The sequence below is a fragment of the Colossoma macropomum genome, unplaced genomic scaffold, assembly GCF_904425465.1.
Source record: "Colossoma macropomum unplaced genomic scaffold, Colossoma_macropomum, whole genome shotgun sequence".
In the NCBI taxonomy this organism is placed as follows: Eukaryota; Metazoa; Chordata; class Actinopteri; order Characiformes; family Serrasalmidae; genus Colossoma; species Colossoma macropomum.
In genome coordinates this window covers 11,434,110-11,454,983 of record NW_023494797.1, presented here as the reverse complement: position 1 = coordinate 11,454,983, position 20,874 = coordinate 11,434,110, and the positions used below count along the sequence as shown (strand labels likewise).

The following is a 20,874-nucleotide window of genomic DNA, read 5'->3' as shown; positions in this document are numbered from 1 at the left end:
CTCTAATCTACACCTCTCATCAGTCATGCCTCCACACGTAGCCCTACAAGTGTGAAAGCACTACCACCCACGGAGCTCAAGAACCTTTCTGGAATCTTCCACCCCAGCCTGCCTCCCCCTCAACCTCTGTGCTCTGCTTACTGGTCTCAGGGAAAGGTGCTGAAGCACTTCAATTAATCTCTGCTACTGAGAAACACCCGAACTCCACTCCATCTGCCGCACAGAGCAGCCAAACACAACACTGCACTGCATCTCGCATACAGAAATGCAGTGCGGTAATCAAAATCATAATGATCGCATTACATTTAGGAAACGATCAGATGCACCAAGAAATGTCCAATTTCACCAAAATCTGATGACTTTGGTAAAATTCTGTTATTTTTAAAAACTCACTCAAGTTATATCATATGCAAAAAAAAATATTAGTCGGACACATCATTTTTAGTGATGCATGATGATACAGGAATCATATCAGTATCGGCAGATATTTGCTTAAAAAAATACTGGACAGAATTGAATTGGACAGATGTTTAGATTTGATACATATTTCAAACTAATATTTGATGATGTATTTTTTCTGCTTTGGAAGAGCAGAAGGTTTAAGGCCACAGGGAGGTACTGGAAGACCAAAACAATATCAGATAAAATTGCTTGTTTGCTGGCCAGAAAGGCAAAGCAAAACCCCCATATGACACCAAAGGACCTGCAGGAAGGTTTAGCTGACGCAGGAGTCTACTGTGCAGTTCTGCTGTGCAGCATTGCCTGCTCAAACATGGAAAAGAAACCTTACCTGCAACCTCATCACAAAAGTCAACATTTGAAGTACACAGCACAACTTTTCGATAAGCCAGACACATTTTAGAAACAAACACTGTGAACTGATGAAGTAAAGATAAACCTCTTCAGCCATAATCACCAAATGTATGCTTGAAGAAAAAGAGGACCTTGACAATTGTTAAGCACTGGGGTGGGTCTATTCCGCTTTGTGGTTGTGTGGCAGCTAGTGGCAGAGGAAACATTGCATGGGTAGATGGAAAAAAGAATTCCACTAAATATCAGGAAATACTGGAATCAAATTTGGCACAGAAACCAAAGCTGAATACAAAGCATGAACTACGTCAAGAAACACAAACTGAAGCTTTAAGAATGGCCCTCACAATCTCGACTTAAATATTATTGAAAATCTGGGGGGCAGATCTTAAACGTGCTGTGCATGCAAGATGGCCCAAGAATATTGCAGAACTAGACGTTCTCCAAGAAGAGTGGGTGAAAATTCCTAAAACAGGAATAGAAAGACTGTGAGCTGACTACAAACAGCAAGCTGTGATATCTGCCAAAGATGGAGTGTACCCAAACTTTTGCCCATGTGACAATTAAAATTTTATTTTTTTAAAATTGATAATTTTAATCGAATATAATGTAACTGTGTACTAACATTTGCAGATTTTTTAAAATAGTTTGCCGCAGAGATTGTGTTTACTTCTCTTCACTTAAAAATAATAATCAAAATATGTAATTTAGCCAACTGTATATATTCTGGCCAAATAGAGTGTATTCTTTATTGAATTTTGCTATATATTTAACATTTATAACCAATTCTAACCCTACAAAATCAATGCACTTGAATAGCCAGCTTCAGACTGATGCATCACAATGCGCAGATAGGCATTTTAACACCCCTTTATGACCATCTTGGCCTGCAGGCATGTGTCTGACAAGGCCTGGGCCGGGGATCAACTCTCCACTCTGATATGACCATCCATCATAACACGAGCACATCTCCGCTTGTCAGGATGCCCTGGCTGGCTCGGTTTTTCGGCTCGTATGTCGGAGTGTATCTCGGCAGGATCTGGTTGCTGGCTCATTAAGCATGCGCTATCATGACCTCCGTGGGCTGAGTGAGAGTGTGAATGCTTCAATTCACCCGGCCGCATCAGCCAAAACGGGCCAGCTCATTATATCCTTAATTAAAAAGCCGCTGTATCTGTGGTCCTTTCCGAGGCTCTTTGTACATCTGAATTGGCTGGAGTGAGGGTTTAAAAAAGGAGTAGGCAAATAAATAAAAAAATAAATAAATAAATAAACAAAAAAGGCTTTTACCTGCCTGGTCCTCTCCCGCAGCGCTTGATCCTCATAGTGGGGGTGGTTAGTCAGAACCCGTCCTGTGCACAACTTTATCCCCGCCAGCAGCTGCATGCTTCCTGCAAACACCGCACGCTTGGGGGTCTTGGAGCTGAACGAAAGAAAAAAAAGGGGGCGCTCAGCTTTATACACTTTTCATGTTTCATTAACGTTTAAGAGTGTGTTTGTGTGTTAAATGTGTGTGTATATGTGTTAGGAGAGTGCAGGCGCACTGGCGCCGCCATGAAAGCTGCAGCGAGCTGCTGACATTAATTTCTAACAGAGGGAAGAATGTTAACTGGCTCGGCAGGAGCGCACGCAGCCATGTGTACACTTCCATTACTCAAGTGCAAAATGCTCGAATGGGAGACATTTGGGATGTGATCATCACTTTTAGGGCTCATTCTGCTTTAGAGAGTTACAGCATCATTATGATAAGTGCCATCTGAGTGCTGCACACAGAATTAAAAAAAAAGTCATTTTTTAACATGGGGACAAAAAAGACTAACTTCACATTTAAGCACTGATCTGAAATGTAATTCTTGATACATCCGATTAGCTGGTAATTGGACAGTAGGGCTGCTCCGATAGATCGGCTGACAATTTTGTAAGGATTTTCCAAAAATCAGCTGACCTTTCTTTAAAAAGGACTTAATGGGCAGCCTCTAAATCTCAAAAATCGATACTGTATGACAAAAAGTATTTCCGACAATAACACCCTCACCAGCATGCCAGTTTTATCACACTATAAATGTTGAACATTTAACTGTTTGCAAAAGAACTAACATGGGGTCATTACAGGGTAGGGTAGACACTACCAATTACCCAGTGCCCCTGACCACAACATTTCACCACTGAGATCAGTTTTAACTGTACATTTTCTGCAGTTTTAATCTATGTGGTTGTATTACTAAAGTATTGCTGCTGTGGAACAACTGCTGGTCTATTTCCTCTATTGTCCTGTGTTTAAATGGTTGTATAGTTGTATAATTATTGTATATTGTTCAAAAGAATTTACTGTATAGTGTTTGATTTATTTTGCACTATTTATACCCACAGACCTTAATCTGTATGTGCCTTATGTCACTTTAGTGTTAATTTCAGGACCTTCTATGTTTATATATTTTTTATTATTCTATTTTTCTACAATTAGTGTCTATTTTTACGCTCAGTGTTTAGTGTTTCTTTTATTTTAATGTCTATTTAAATTCACACTTTTCCTGTTTACTTTCTATTTAATGTTATTGCTACACCATGGGGTCTGAGAATAACGCAATTTATACTCTGTATGTCCTGTACATATTGTAGTATTGACAATAAAGCTGACTAGACTTGACTTGATTAGCTTGTCTGTATTTATTGCATTTATTGTCTGTCTGCATTGCTGCTGTGCTATGCTAAATGTAGCACCATGTCCTGCAGAAACTACCTTTCATTCCTCTCTCAGCACATCTGTGATGACAATAAATGGCGATAAAGCTTACTTTGACTCTGATAGCTAATATGACGGTGGTGACCATAGTAAACCCCTTGTTAAGCTGGACTGTGAAGGCATCACAAATTCTGTTCCACTGGCTGAATTGTGCAAATGCCACTCTATGAAATATGATCTTGAATAAAATAAGGTGTTAACACTGAGAGGCTATCACTGCAGTAGTGATACAACTTTTTTTTTAAGTTTTAATAAATATTTTTTGAAAAAGTTTTCAATGCAGTACTTGGCTGTTTTTTGATCCTGAATCACACATGTTAATTGTAAATACAATGTATAAACAATAAACATGCTTCTATTATTGTGGCCACAAGATTCACTGGCTTAGAGGCTCAAGTGGTCAGCACACATTTTTATATCTGTCTGGTCCTGAGTACCCAAAATGTCCGACACTGCACACTTTATGCGACCAGAACGTAGAGATGGCAGTGCTGTAGGTAATGTTTTTGAGCAGGTAACACTGGTTCTAGAAAAGATGCAAGAACTGTAGCACAAATAGACATTTTGTAGCACAAAGATTAATCTTATTCATCTCAATACAGCATGTGAAAGCGGTGAATTTGTAAGTCGTATTTTCAAATTGTTTGTAAGTTTGTAAGTTTGTAAGAATTTTGTTACTGCTAAATGCTGTAAATGTAAATGTAAATGGATAGTAATGTTAATTTTGTGAAATGTACAGAAAATTAATTTACTCCACAACAACTAAGATTCCTGACAGGGTACTTTTAGCACTCAAGTAGTGTTTTTGTGCATCACTGATGTACGTATGGTTGCAGTCACAAATTTCAATAAGTGAAACAGTTTTTTACCTGAAAAAGAATATACAGTAAAGATTGCAAAGATAGTAAGCATAGCAAGGTGTCTCAGCTTCTAAATCCAGAGACTTCTTTGGGACAACTTCTATTTTTCAGCAAGCAAATAGTAAAATCTCAAATCATCACTAGCTTTACATATGAAATTATATCCCAAAGCTAAACAACGTTTGGACATTTTGTGCTTTGCAAGAACTTTTCTTTACAAACATCTGGATTTATTCTACAATGTTATAATTAGATATTCACACAGGACTCATTTCTCCTTGCATGGCCCATACACACTGATCAGGCATAACATTATGACCACCTCCTATTTCTCTGCTCATTGTCCATTTTTTTTAGCTCCACTTACTATATAGGTTCACTTTGTAGTTCTACAATTACAGACTGTAGTCCATCTGTTTCTCTGCATACTTTGTTAGCTGCCTTTTACCCCGTTCTTCAGTGGTCAGGACCCCCACGGACCACCACAGAGCAGGTACTATTTGGGTGGTGGATCATTCTCAGCACTGCAGTAACACTGACGTGATGGTGGTGTGTTAGTGTGTGTGTTGTGCTGGTACGAGTGGATCAGACACAGCAGTGCTGCTGGAGTTTTTAAACACCTCTGTGTCACTGCTGGACTGAGAATAGTCCATTAACCAAAAATATCCAGTTAACAGCGTCATGTGGGCAGCGTCCTGTGACCACTGGTGAAGGACTAGAGATGATTAGCTCATACTGTACAGCAAGAGATGAGCTATCGTTTATGGCTTTACATCTACAGGGTGGATCAACAACGCAGGTGCGTCTAATAGAGTGGACAGTGAGCAGACACAGTGTTTAAAAACTCCAGCAGCACTGCTGTGTCTGATCCACTCGTACCAGCACTTCTTATCCCAAGGATATCCTAAACTACTCAATCACACATTGCTTTATTGACCTGGTTCGTGGCTGTGGCATATCAACCACTATGTCTGTGACCAAGCAACTGATTATATGCACACAGCTGAAACATAAACACATAATCAAAATAACATTAAAATGTAAGTTAGTTAGCTAGACAGCTGCAAATCTGAAGTGTGATAAACTGGAAGTTTAGAATACTGTGACAGCACCCCGTCTACTGTTGATAGAGTGTCGCTATTCCACAGTTTCAGTGTCCATTTACCAAAGCTTTAGCCACCTAAACAAAGAAGAGATCTCAGTTATGATGTTTCTGTAATACGGTCCCTGGTTGCTATCACCACCACTGTGAACAATTCTCACTCAGTGCGTTTCTCTAGAACAGAGCATTTCACATCAAACCACTCAATGTTTACACACAAATGATTGAATTATGCATTTTTTTTTAAAGTGGTGGAATTCCACTTTAAGCAGTAGCATAGAAAAGGAAGCTCAATGGACCCCATTCACAAACGTTTCACCAATGTTTTCTTATTTGGGACTTGTTCTTAGGTAAGAACAGAATCTACACAAACTCAAGACACAAAAGTGTGAACAATTCTGTGGTTAAGGAACATGTCACGAATCTGACCTTGACAATTTCTTAGAACCTTCCTCAAGAACAAATGTAAGAAAAAACATAGGATGATATTGATGAATGAGGCCCAATGTTCTGTAGCAAATCTAAACCCCGACCTAAATTCTTTCAGTTGAATGGAACTTTTGCCAGCATTATATAAAAGAATGCATTTGTGGACAGAGTACGGATCATACAGACTTCTGAAACCATGTCATCATTCTGTAGTTGCTGTCATGCCAATATTAGAAACAGCAGGTCTAAGCAGATTTCTCTATAAGAAAAATGCTTGGTGTTTTCGAAAAATCACTGCTGTCACGTTTTGCCATATAGACAGTGACATTTTCCCTGAATTTTCACTGTAGTCTCTGAATTATGAGGTAAAGGAGTCAAAATACAAATGTTGCTACACTGCTCCGCACACAACTGACATCATAAGACTGGCAACCTCATTAAAACATCTTAACTGGTCAAATTAGTTATTTCTGAGAGATTAGATGTAAGGCAATCCACCTGTATAAGAAAGGGGGAAGTCCCAGGAAACATCTAATAAGTTCCTAATAAGGGCATCTCACCATCTACAGAAATACTTAAGAGGTGATCAGTAGACTTCTATTGGTGATCAGTATTGGTCCTTTTAAACCAGACCAAAGCATCCCTGTTGGACAGTATTTCTTAAAACCACATTTATCATGTGAAACAAACACAATTCACAAAATGTGTGAAAATAATGCTAATTGTCATTCTATCAATCTCAGATAAAATATTCTTCCTTGACTACACTCTTAGGCCAACATTACACTGAAGTGACTGTTGGTGTTGTTCTCAGAGGGAAGGTGAAGGAGAACGGTGGATGAAGCAGACTCTGAGAGCAGCAGGACAGTTTCAATATGGCAGAAGTTTGCTGGCAGGAATGTTTCATTACGACTGGCATGTGTTGGGAGGAATGTTACATTAAAGCGGAGGAATATTGCTAACTGAGTGAAATGCCAGAGGATGCCTCAGCCACAGCCACGGACCAGGTCAATAAGCAAGAACCCAAGGATGTCAGGGTTAAATGCATATACTGTAAAAACATACTCCCTTCAATTCTTTCTGATTTCCTCTCTCACTGGACCCTGTATACCTCACTCCTCTCAGACCACCACTACCTAGCACACACACACACACTGGGTAACTACAGAAGCATTCAATTTGAGACTGTCCAACACACTGGCAAAGTTGAACAGGGAGAAAAATGACCACAATTACAGAGGGCTGTCTCTCAGAGCTCAGTCTGCCCTCCACTACCACAGCATCCTCACCTCTGAACACTCAGAGAGAGAGAGAGAGTGAGAGAGAGAGAGAGAGAGAGAGAGAGAGAGAGAGAGAGAGAGAGAGAGAGAGGTAAGTAAGAAGAAATGAGAAGGAGGGAGAAAGAGAAGGAGAGAGGGGTGAGAAAGGAAGAAATGAGAGGGATGGAGGGAGAGACAGTTAAGTAAAGAAGAATGGAGAGGGAGGGGAGAGACAGAGAGAGAGAAATGAGTAAGGAAGAAATGAGAGGGAGGGAGGAAGAGAGACATAGAGAAAGAAACGAGTAAGGAAGAAATGGGAGGGAGGGAGGGAGGGAGGGAGGAAGAGAGATGAGTAAGTAAGGAAGAAATAAGATAGGGGAGAGGGAGGGAGAGAGAGGGATTGAGGGAAAAGGGAGGGAGGAGGGAGAGAGGGGGAGTGAGAAAGGGAGAGAGTGAGAGAGATGGAGAAGAGTGAGGCAGGAAGAATTGGGAAAAAGAAAAAGTGAGAGTGCGCAAAGAAGGAAACAGTGAGAAAAAAAGAGCATGGTAAGACATAAAAGACGAGGAGAAATTATGAAGAAAATTATAGTGAGAAAACAGAGAGGGAGAAGAGAGGAATGAATAAGAAAGAAATAAAAGAGAGAGAGGAATATACAGAGAGAGAGAGTAAGGAAAGAACTGAGAGAGATGGAAGGATGGAGAGAGGAAAAGAGACATGGTAAGAGAGAAGAGATGGGGAAGAGTAATTGGTGAAGAAATGAGAATGAGAGAGAGAGAGAAGAGAGAGAGAGAGAGACAGAGAGAGAGAAAGAGAGATGGATACAAAAGATGGGAAGTGTGAGTAAATAAGAAATAGAGAGAGAGAGAGAGGGAGGGAGAGAGAGAGAGAGAGGGAGCGAGAGAGAGTGAGTAAAGAAGAATGAGGGTGAAGGCTCTAACAGTAATAGACTACAGAGGGGTTGCCATTTGTCAGCGGGTGGCGGAGCGGCTTGTCCGCTGGCAGTGGCTAATGTGAGAAGAAAATGAGGTGGTATCAGACTCCTGAGGGAAGACTTTGAAGACAGAGCAACCCACCGAGTACAGTTACAGCCCACCACCGCCACTACAACCACACAAACACACACACACACACACACAATTTTGAATGCAATGTTAGGATGTTGGGGTCATACACACGTACATACGTATTATATATATGTATCTACACATAACGTATTTATTATATACAGTACTGTGCAGACGTTGGAGACCATTTATTTACCTCAACATCACTGAATGTGTTTGGGATTACTTGGATTAAGAGATGCACAAATTGGAGCCAACTTCTAAGTCTGAACTTTGGAGGTGTGGAAAAATGTCCCTGCAGATTTCTTCAAGAAACTGAAAGCAAGTCTCCTGAAAAGAATGGAGGTTGTGTTGGCTCTAAGAAAAAGTATGGACACACTAAATACCGGAATCAAGTGAAAGAAATTATATTTAGTTGTTTATCTGTTAAATATGATTTATTTCTGACACTGACAAATGAATAACTTGCACTTGACTGTTTTAACAGGAATTAATTAACAAATTAGTCAACAAAGTCAGCATTATTTTGCTAGTAAGCCCTGCTTTTCTCTGGATTTCTACAAAATCAGAACATTTTTGTCCTGAAAATGTACAAAAACACACACGCACACAACATAGCTGTACAGCTGTGCCTGTAGGAGGCAGGATTTAGTGGAGAAGTAGCAGATGCGGGTGTGTACACACTACACACACACACACTCACACAGGCACATGCCAGCAGCTCTACACTGAGGCCCGTGGGAGGCAAGATTAAGCTGTGAGATACTGGATGCACGTTCTCATGAGCACACACACACATACACACAAAATAGTCTTTCACTTTGTGTACGAATGCACACATGCTTTCACACCAACCCAGCAGATTAAGTCCCACAATCCCCTGTTCGAGTCTGAGTGCTCCCTCCTGGCCGAGTCATCGTATTATCGATATTAAAAAGGAACACAATCTGATTATGCGGCGATGTTGCGAGACAGCGCCGTCAGCCTCTTTCACAGCAGCCATTCTGTTCCACTCTTCTGACGTCTCACGTCCAGTCCCATGTCAAATCTACTGGAATCAAGCATGATCCATCGTTCTTCAGCTCTTTCGTTCTAAATCCACAAGGAGAGTCTATTTGCCAAAAGGAGCCACAAGAGAGTGACCTTTAGTCCTCTCCTGGTGGTCACTTCCCACTCCGGAGGCTGGGACAGGGTCGTTCCTGTTTAATTACTCCACACTGACGAGGGATTCCTTCGGCCCTGGGCTGATTTGCATTTCATTTCAGATTATACTCTCTTGCGTAAATGTCAGCTCGTGTTAGCCTGCACCCCTTTGACATTATAAAAATTGATTAACGACATTAATATTCAAGCTAGCGGGACAAGCGCGGTGGTGGCCTGGCCTGGTCACTGTCATGCAGGGGGATGCAGGTGTGTTAGCTTTTCTGTGATACACTGCCCACAGTGTACTGAGCAGAATTAATGACCTCATATTGGACACCACCAAATGAATGGCGAGCCTACTTATTGGTAAATGCTAACAATCTTCCATGCTAGCAATTTGCGCTGCATTATCCACTTCCCAAAACGCGGGCAATTGGGACACTTCAGCTTTTAGCAAGCCAGCTAAACGTAGCGCACTCTATCTTCTCTTGACATATCAGCAGATGTTCAAAAGCTCTATGCTTGGAGCAGCAAACTCATCCCTCATAACGAACTGGTTACAATGTCAAAGCAGAACACGATCAAAGTTTAATGAGCGTGCTCAAAGAGAAACATCAACGGCACTTCAGCTTAATGACGACACGTCCAAAACGGCTGCCATCAGTACGCGCTGTCGATTTGGGCCAAACGGATGAGCGGACTCAGGGGTGACTGGACTGCACACTCATCATCAGTCAATCACCGGGCTAGTTAGTCAGCAGAACGCTAGCAGAAAATCTATTCCACTGTGAGTTAGGTGAAGAATGTGGGCCAGTAGAGTTCACGCTAATAGAAAAGAAAGCCATGGCAGGAGAGATAGGGAACAAACTTTGGAGACATACAAAAGAAACAAATAAACAAGGAATAAAGGAAAAAAAAAACACTCAAACCTAATTAGGATTAAATAGTAAGAAGTAATTTAGGAAGAATTCACAATGGGAACTCTGGGTGGGGGGTGGTCAGAGGTAGCTCACTGAACATTCAGAGTTTGTTTGGCCAGCCTGTTAGTTTCGTTCTGGGAACATGTCTCAGATAGAGCTGTGTATTCGAGGTCAGAATGGTGCAGACAGAGAGGCTGAATGCACACACACACAAAAATGAACCACATGGTTAGAAATAGCAGACACAAACAAAACTACAACACATCACATATTGAGTAATCACTTCAGGTATAAATTTGGATTCATTTCTTTACTGCCAATATGTACTCAAAGTACCGATGTATTAGGTTCACCCACAGTACCAGTCAAAAGTATAGACCCACAGTTGTACACAGAAGAGTTTCATACTATTTTCCATATTTAAGGGTGCTTTCACACCTACACTGTTTGGATCGGTTTCTTTAGTTTGGTTTATTTTGGGCAAGTGTAAACACTCCACCTGTACTCAGCTGTAGGCAGGGATGGGAGGGACGGATCTCGCACGAGGCCTCTGGGCACAAGTGTCTTTGGACGTCTCCTAAACTCCTCAGTCTAACATTAACACAAAAAAAGACTTACAAAATAACTTTAATAAACAGCTCTTGTTTGTTTACGTGCGCTTTAAGCAGTATTGAAAAAAATGTAAACCAACAAAATAACTGTTTGTAAAACTCTCTATGAACATGCAGCAGCCTATTATTTCTGCACATTTTTGTTGTGCAGAAATTTTTAAATATTTTAAATACAGCGACGGTGCCCTTATTTCATTTACCTAGCCATTAAATATTCAGGGCTATCCGTTTATCTAACTTCTGGATCTGTAGTCTGAAGCCCCCAAAGGCCCCTGGCCCCACTGGCCCTGACAGTTAATCCATCTGTAACTAGCGATTACTTTCTACATTAGTTAGTCTATTGGCTATTTTTCTTTAATTTTTTTCCTGATTAATCGACTAAGCTAACAATCATGTTTCTGTCTCAGTGAAAAATATATTTAAATAATGACACAAGAAACCTGAATTTAAATATTCATCATCCAAATATTAAATTTCTTTGTTCACACTGATGTTAGTTACTTTCTTTCCCAGTCGAAATTGTCGCTCAATCAAATGTACGATATCTTAGAATACAATTATTATGCTCACTTATTTATTTAAGTCTCCAAACAGTTAATAAAATAAATGAAAAAAGAAATCTATGCTAGTTTGCTGTTTATCATTTAGTGGCGCCTTTTTTTTTTCTTCTCAAAATGATCACCTTTTTTTCAATTCTAGCACGTTTGTTTATCTATTTTGTAATTTTGTTATCTATTTTTAAGAATGATGTATGCCTTACATACCTGGGTGGCATCTGACACATTGCTGGCTGAAGGTTTCTGCATTAAACAGTGTTTATGGCTGGCATAAGTGACTGACACGTTTGTGATTTTATGACTGTATATTTTAGATATTTTAACGCACACATTTTCTTAATAACAACCAAACAGAACTGAACTGCTTGTGTTCTGTGTTTTGAACCTTAACAGTCGTAAACACCCCTTGTCAAACAACGTTTTGTTGATTTTCTAAGTGAAAGTGAGTTAACATAGAGAGAGCACACTTCTGCACATTTTGATGCACAATGTCTGTTTATTTGCTGATTTTAATATATTGATAAAAATAAAACTAACATATCAAAAGCACCATAATATTTGCACAGGCCACATTTTTTTTTTTTTCAATATGTTAAATACAGCAAATTTACAATAATTGTGCATGTGGTTTGTGCAGTGTGTGCTTTTACCTATTATCAGCGAGAGCAGAAAACATGTTGGGCTTTAGTTTCATTTAGTTTTGGTTGTGCGTCACTGTTGTGTTACTGTAAAATCTGCAAAGCAGTGCGATTTTGTGGGTCTTGTTTTCTTTACTTTATCTCCCTTCCACCCTCGTTTAAAGTTCTGTCTGTGCAACAAAGGATTTCTTCTAATGTAATGAAAAATCAAAAGACTTACCGCCCTGTGTGTATAGAGTGCACTGAAATCTATGTACTCCACTTTCTCGACTAATCGCTGCAGCTCTATTAAACAATTTAACTGTGGTCTTTCCGAAATTGTGGGTCTTGGTCCATTTCCAAATGAACTCTGGATCGGTTTGCCGCTGAGAAAAACTCATTTTCATGATGGTCTGCACCAAAAGAGGGAATTTAACATCAGAGCGTGCTTTTATCTTCGTCAAGTGGCACATAAGAGCTGTACTGTCCACACAATCTGCCTGCTTTAACATTTGACTATTCACAGACACTCATATCGTTATTGCAACATGGGCTGGGGCTAATAATAACAGACAAGCACTTAGCAATGTTTCTGTTTCTGGCAGTGTTGAAGAGATATCTGATAGGTGGGGCCAGCTATCAGTGAACTGATTAAATTGAAGGCCAATCATTAAGAAATAAAGGTTTGTTTTTATTGTTTTAATCGTCGACATTAACTGTTTCTACTTTCATGCAACATGACTGGCACTAATGGAGGCAAACATGAAAGTATCGGAGTGATGAATCCTCATCAAATTCCTAACTAAACAGTGAACACACATGTATAATTTAGGACACTTTAGCTGCTGCAAACCAAATAAAAAAAAGACATAAACTCTGCTACAGACTTTAGAAAACAAACTAAGTGTGAAAACAGCCTTAGAATAATAGATATCAAGTGACGCTGTGAGCAAAAAAAAAAAGTGTTAAACAAATCCATAGTTCTATTTTAGGCTCTTCAAAATAGCTCCCCTGTGCTTTAAGGCAGCTTTGTACACTCTTGGCATTCTCTCAAGGAGCTTCACGAGGAACCATCTGTGATGTAGAATATGCTTTTAGATCAAAATGTATTTAAGATGATGACAAACCTACAATCAATCAGGTGTGTTCAAACCTTTGGACTGAGTCCTGAGCTAGGACCCCCTTTTCTCCTCCAAATCAGTCTTAAAGCCCCTGTCTACTGATTTTCATGGTTTTCTTCTAATTTTTTTTAGCTTTTATGATGTTTTTACTATGAACTGGTGGAGGAAGAATGATGTTGGTCTATTCCATTAAAAGATTTTCACTTTTTCCTGCTGTTTCCTTTTTTTACTTTCCGTTTCTCTATTTGGTGCAGGTGACGTCACTTCTGAGTACCAGAGTTAGCAATATGTACACGTCAGCTACTTACATTCCTTCCTCTCACATAAAGTGACTGCTCTCCTGCTGCTCCGAGTCCCAGTGCAAACTGCTGCAGGTGCCTACAATAAGCGATTAACTTCATTTATGAAAGCGTGATAGCTAGCATCCATCTTCACTTATGGAATACATACATACATACATACATACATCATCTAAACTGCTTATCCTTCTGGGTCGCGGTGGGGTGCTGGAGCCTATCCCAGCTGTCATTGGGCGGAAGGCAGGATACACCCTGGACAGGTCGCCAGTCCATCGCAGGGCAGACAGACATACACATACATTCACACACTCACTCACACCTAGGGGCGTGTCCAATTGGCCTGACTGCATGTTTTTGGACTGTGGGAGGAAACCGGAAACCCACGCAGACACGGAGAGAACAGGCAAACTCCACACAGAAACGGCCCTGGTCGCCCGGCCGGGAATCAAACCCAGGCCATTCTTGCTGTGAGGCAACAGTGCTACCCACTGTGCCACTGTGCCGCCCTACTTATGGAATAAAATATGTTAATACTATGTTAGCTAGTATTTATATACTATTGTAAATAAATTTATATGCAGTGCTGTGAAAAAGCATTTGCCCCCTTTCCAATTTTTTCTATTTTTGCATATTTGTCAAACTTGAATGTTTCCAATCAAACCACTTTTAACATTAGACAAACATAACCCTGGAAAACATAAATTGCTGTTTTTTACATAATACTTTCATTTATTTAAAGAAAAATGCTGTTCAGCCCTACCTGGTCCCATGTGAAAAAGTAATTTCCCCCTTAGCTACTAAATCAACCAGTTAACCAAATTTAATTGACTATTGGGTTCAATTTTACAAGCCACACCCAGACATGCTTACTGCCAGACATGCTGAATCTAAACACCACTTAAATAGAACCTGTCTGGCAACCTGAAGCAGGCTGGAAGGTTTAAAAAAACAGCACGTGATGCCACGTTCTAAAGAGATTCAAATACACATGCCAAACAGTCATTGAAATCTACCGGTCTAGAAAGGGTTACAGAGCCACTGCTAAGGCTCTGGGACTCCATTGAACCACAGTGAGAGCCATTATCCACAAATGGAGAAAACTTAGAACAGTGGTGAACCTTCCCAGGAGTGTCCGGCCTAATAAAAATTTCATCAAGAGTACATCAACGACTCATCCAGGAGGTCACAAAAGAACCCAGACAAACATCTAAAGAGCTGCAGGCCTCACTTGCCTCAGTCAAGGTCAATATGCACGATTCCATAATAAGAAAGACACTGGGAGAATTGCAAGGTGCAAATCGCTGCTGACTAAAAAGAACACAAATGCTCATCTTGCATTGGCCAAAAAACATCTAAATGACCCCCAAGACTTTTGGGATAGTATTCTGTGGACTGATGAGTCAAAGGTGGAACTTTTTGGAAGACATGGGTCACAATACATCTGGCATAAAACTAACACCACATTCCACCACAAGAATATAATACCAAGAGTCAAACATGGGGCTGGGGCTGCTTTGCTTCTGCAGGACCTGAACAACTGAAAGAACCATGAATTCTGCTCTCTATTAGAAAATCCTGAGGGAGAATGTCCGCCCGTCAGTTTGTGACCTAAAGCTCAAGTGCAGTTGGGTTATGTAGCAGGACAAAGATCCAACGCACACAAGCAAGTCTACCTCTCAATGGCTCAAAAGAAACAAAAATAAGGTCCTGACTGAATCCCGTTGAGATGCTTTGGCAGGACCTTAAACTGGCAGTTCATGCTCGGAAACCCTCCAATGTATCCGAATTAAAACAATTCTGCAAAGGAGAGAGGGCCAAAATTCCTCCACAGCAATGTAAAAAACCCACTCCAATTATCACAAACATTTAATTGCATCTATTTCATTTAATTGAATCTGGCACAACCAGTTATTAGTTTTTTGGGTTTTTTTTTGGGGGGGGGTGTCTATGTTAAATTTATTCAATGTAGTTGGATGATCTGAAACATTTAAATGTGACAAATCAGCAAAAATAGAAGAAATCAGCTGAGGGGCAAATACTTTTTCACAGCCCTGTATATGTAGTATGTATATAGCATTCATTTATATATCTTTTTTGAATATGACACTGGTAAATGTTTTTTTACAGTATTTTGTTACTATTAAAACAAAATTGTGAATTGACCATAACATTGTAAATAAACCATGTTGATAAGGGCTTTAATACATTTCATGGAATAGTTTCAACAAGGTGCAGGAAACCTTTCTTAAAGACTTTGAATCATGCGGTTTCCACAGCATCATACAGTGGCATTAGATTTTTGGGCACACTTTTTTGGGCATACTGTGAGCTTACACCTTATCCCAAAGGTGATCCATTAAATTGATATCTAATGATGGTGCAGACCACCAGAGTCAATGTCATTTCCATGGCAACAAACCAAGAGAATGTGTCCTTTGTGGTATAGCAAAAACACTCAGCTTGAAGCATTTGTTTGATAAAGCAAAGACTGTAATGGGGCCATAATGAAAGAACACAATTGTAGTGAATAACATTCAAAGTAAAATAAAAAATAAAATAACAAAATTTAAAAAATAAATTAATATAAATAAAAGGTTTCTTGGAGACGATTTTGCTTTACAAATGCCCTGCGTGTAGATCTTTGCCAAAATTAAGTCTTAAAAATATATTGTAAACCAATTTCTCAGGCATCAAGCAGCTTATTTATTATTACTTTGTGTAATAACTTTCTGTTAGGTAACTTTAAGCCACATTAAGCTCCTCAGACATCTGGTTCCTATCACTACCACTGGGAATACATCTGAATCAGTAAGGAGAATTCCACTTCAAATCACACTGAATGACTTTGTTTATACCTAAACCGTTTAATTATGCAGATGTTTTGAAATATCTGTGGATTTCCCCTTTAAGAGACTTAATGTGGACCATTTCTACTGTTGACACACAGCAAGATGGATCTGTGGACTCCTGCTCTTTGTGCCAAAATTCTGACCCCACCATCTGCATGTTGGACTCAGCAGAATGTTTGTCTAATCTTCAGTCATCCAGTTTTGGTAATCACATGCCCACTGTGGCCTCACCTTCCTTTTTCTAGCTTACATGGGTTGGCTGGAACCTGGTTTGGTCTTCTAATGCTGGCCACCTGCTTCAAAGTCGGAAGCTGTGCGTTCATAGATGCCCTTCTGCACACTGCTGTTGTAAACAGCTGTTATTTGTGTATTTGTCGCCTTTCTGTGAGTTTGAATGAGGCTGGTTGTTCATCTTTGACCTCTCTCATTACTGAGATGTTTTCGCCCACAGCCCTGCTGCTCACTAGGCGTACTTTGTTTATTGCACTATGTTCTGTAAATTCTAGATACTAAAGGGCAGGAAAACCTCAGCTGTTTCAGAGATGCTGGAGCCACCACATCTGGCACTAGCAATCATACTATGGTCAAGCTCCCTTAGATCAAGCATCTTGCTCATTCTAATGTTTGCACCAACAACAAATAAGCCCTGTCCATGTCTTTACATTTCAGACACTGAGCTGCAGCCTAACTGGGTTAACAAGCAAGTGTACGAAATTAAGTGGCCACTGAGAGGCAGATATATGTAAGAGCATAGGCGCAGTGCAAAATGTGCCGTGATGTGACTGCAATATCTGCCCACAATGCATCAGAAATTAATGATTGATTTACTAAGACTGTGCAGTAGACTGCAAGCAAGGGCTGAATGATTTGGGCAAAATATTGCGATTTTTCTGACCAAAATTGTGACTGCAACTTAATAACACAGAGCTTGTAACTGACTGTAGATGTTAGACCAATCAGATGCAACCAAACACCTATTTGCTGTGTATATAACAACACAACCACTGGCACACTTTGCTATGCATTCAGCATTCAAGCCTCAAGCCAGTAAAAGTGTATATGCTGGTCATCTTGGCCAAAAAACAGGCCTCATTTTATGGAATATAATCATAATTTAATTAGTTTGCATTGAAGTCCCTGTAGCTAATAAATAATAAGCCTTTGTATGTAATGTTAAGAGGTTAAGCTAAATTTGCCCACTTAAAACTTAACTTAAAACTTGTTAAGACAACAATGATAATACAGACTGTAATAAAAACTGCAGCTCTTGTTGGAATGTGAAAATTAATTAATTTGTGATTTTGATATAAAAAGGGTTCATCTGTCAGCCCTATCGCGAACTGTGCATAACCTCGCCCACTAACTTTACAGTGTGTTTTTAAACCCCACTGTGTGTTTTGAACCCTGATGGTCGCTATTTGCAATGTAATGTGTAGACGGTCCCTAAGCACTCACACAGATTGTGGCATTTAATACAAACCAATAAAATCAATTTTGGAGTGGAAACTTGAAATCAATTTCAAGTAGTAGCTGACTGACTTGGTTGCTAGCAATTAAATCAAAAACTTTTTTGCTCACCCTTCAGAAGTCACTGAAGGAAAAAAAAGAAACTTCATGAACATGGCTCTCTTTTCTCTTTTCTGGAAATAATCTCAGTTCTGATAGAGTGATAAAAATTATATTTTATATCTGTGGGTTAGTCAAATAATGACTGCTGCTGTACTGTAGAGTACAGGAAGGATTCTTCCTCAGAATTCTCTGTTGCCAGCAGACCCCGCCCCCGCCATCTGCACGTATGCTTTACATACCATTTTCTCAGTTGGCCTAAGTCTTGCACAGTACTATATGTGCTCATTTGCCTTCTAAAATATTGCTAAAAGCACATACTGAAATTATTTTGGCCCAAAGCTGGATTAAACACTTGCCATCACAAAAAGGGGATAAAATGCGTGGGGGTCAGCATTATTCTTCAGTTTTATAGTTTTGCAAAGAAATTTTCAAAACATTTTGAAAAGCTAGGTAAACCATTGATGGATAATGTTTATCTGGAAAAGTGAAGGCCCATGAATGGCCCTGAGACAGCTGAAGCCAGTCATTGCATCTTTTCAAACTGCTGCTCACGTAACCTCATAGGGCAGCTGAACATGCTTGGAGTAGAGTGCTGATTGCCCAATCCTGTGTACGTGAGCTGGCAGATGCCCAGGACAAAGTGACCAACACTCTACAAAGTCTGTATGGAGAGAGAACTGGAGAGAGAGGCAGTCAGAGAGACAAACAGTGACAGACAGGGAAAGAGAGAAAGCAAAAGAGAGAGACAGGGAGAGAGGCGAATATTGATTAAGGAGTTCAGATAGAGTCATGATCCGATCGATCAGGTGAGAGCAGCCACCGAAATGTCATGTGATTGATCTGCAGATGAGGGGAAGTGACTCAGAGTTAAATGAAATTTCACTCTAAGTGTTTCTTGAGTGGCACCTACAGTCTAAAGTGAGCAATTTGGATCCTGCAAATTGGGCGACAAGTGAGCCACGGAGCCACTTGCTGGAAATGTGTTCCGCCACACTGCGATTAACTCAAACTCACAATCAACACTCAATCCTACTGTGATTAACTCAAACTCACAATCAGCACTCAGTCCTACTGCATTCACACAGACAGCATTAGGAAGTAGCACATATTAAAGGGTTCACATCCCGGAAGAACACATTCACCGTGCTTTATTCTTTTAATTAACGGGTTTGCTGTAGAATGTAAACACTGCGCCTCATACACCACCCGTTCTTAAGAAGAAACTTCTTCTTAAAACCCACTTAGGTAGTCTTTACGAAGATTCTGACATTCACCAATGTTTTCTTATTTGGGATTTGGGTAAGAACAGAATCTACACACACTCAAGAGCACAAAGGTGAACATGTTAATGATATAAAACATAACACAGCTGCAGAAGAAAGGCTTGAAAATTTCTACCCACTCCCACAGCTAGAACTAGAGAAGATTATCTCCTCTGCAAATTGTACAACCTGCACACTTGATGCAATCCCCTCAAAATTACTCAAAGAAGTACTACCAGTTATCATTAATCCTCTTTTAACTATAGTAAACTCGTCCCTTAGCCTGGGCCATGTACCCAGAGCTTTTAAACTAGCAGTTATTAAGCCTCTGATCAAGAAACCAAACCTTGATGCTAGCATATTGTCTAATTACAGGCCTATATCTAACCTGCCATTTATATCTAAGATCTTAGAAAAAGCCGTAGCCCAACAACTTAGTTCATACCTACATAGGAACTACATATTTGAGAAATTCCAATCTGGATTCAGGCCACATCACAGCACTGAGACAGCTCTAGTTAAGATAACAAATGATCTTCTTCTTGCCTCTGATCAAGGCTACATATCCCTGTTAGTGCTACTTGACCTCAGCGCAGCTTTCGATACGATAGACCACAATATTCTCCTAGAAAGGTTAGAAAACATGGTTGGAATCACAGGGACAGCCCTATCGTGGTTCAAATCTTCCTTAACGGAACGTTATCAGCTCATACAGGTAAATGACTTATCTTCCAATTATTCACAAGTAAGATCTGGAATTCCGCAAAGCTCTATTTTAGGACCATTATTATTTACATTATACATGTTACTGTTAGGCACAGTTATAAGTAGCCATGGCATTAACTTTCATTGTTACGCAGACGATACGCAATTATACATATCAGCCAAGCCTGATGACAAATACAGGTTAAAGAAAATAGAGGACTGTGTAAAAGATGTGAAAGGCTGGATGTCGCGTAACTTCCTCCTCCTAAACAGTAACAAAACAGAGGTTCTCCTTCTGGGTCCAAAAGTGGCAAGAAATAAATTATCAGATTTAACTTTAAATCTCGCTGACTTTCCAGTTATACCAGGTTCAGCAGCAAAAAATCTTGGTGTAATACTCGATCCAGATTTATCATTCGATCAACACATAGGCAGTATCACTAGGACAGCTTTTGTACATCTTCACAATATCGCCAGAATAAGGAATGCCTTATCGCTGCACGATGCAGAAACATTAGTACATGCCTTTATTACTTCAAGGCTAGATTACTGTAACGCACTACTATCAGGATGCACCAGCAGGAATTTAAGTAAACTTCAACTAGTTCAAAATGCTGCAGCCAGGGTTCTCACTAAAACTAGAAAATTTGATCATATCAGTCCAGTTCTATCATCACTCCATTGGCTGCCTGTTAAATTCCGTATTGATTACAAAGTTCTTTTATTGACGTATAAAGCCCTACATGGGCTCGCTCCTGAGTACCTGCAAGACCTTATTTCCCATTACGAGCCACCACGATTACTCAGATCACAGAGTGCTGGCTTTTTAATAGTTCCCAGAATTCAGAAGGTTTCATCTGGGGGAAGAGCCTTTTCTTATAAAGCCCCCAAACTCTGGAATGATCTTCCAGAAAATGTTCAGGACTCAGACTCAGTCGCAGTATTCAAATCTA

At 39.9% G+C, this 20,874-nt stretch overlaps 1 protein-coding gene across 4 annotated transcripts in view; it reads right to left on the bottom strand.

Annotated features, from left to right (window-relative positions):
- Nucleotides 1–20,874, bottom strand: part of dpy19l3 (dpy-19 like C-mannosyltransferase 3) — a 69,740-nt gene that overhangs the window by 10,721 nt on the left and 38,145 nt on the right. For all 4 annotated transcript variants that reach the window (XM_036584292.1, XM_036584294.1, XM_036584293.1 and 1 more), the window contains one exon: nt 2,101–2,233. In XM_036584292.1, the coding sequence (XP_036440185.1) occupies nt 2,101–2,233 (133 nt within the window). The remainder of the gene's footprint in view (nt 1–2,100; nt 2,234–20,874) is intronic.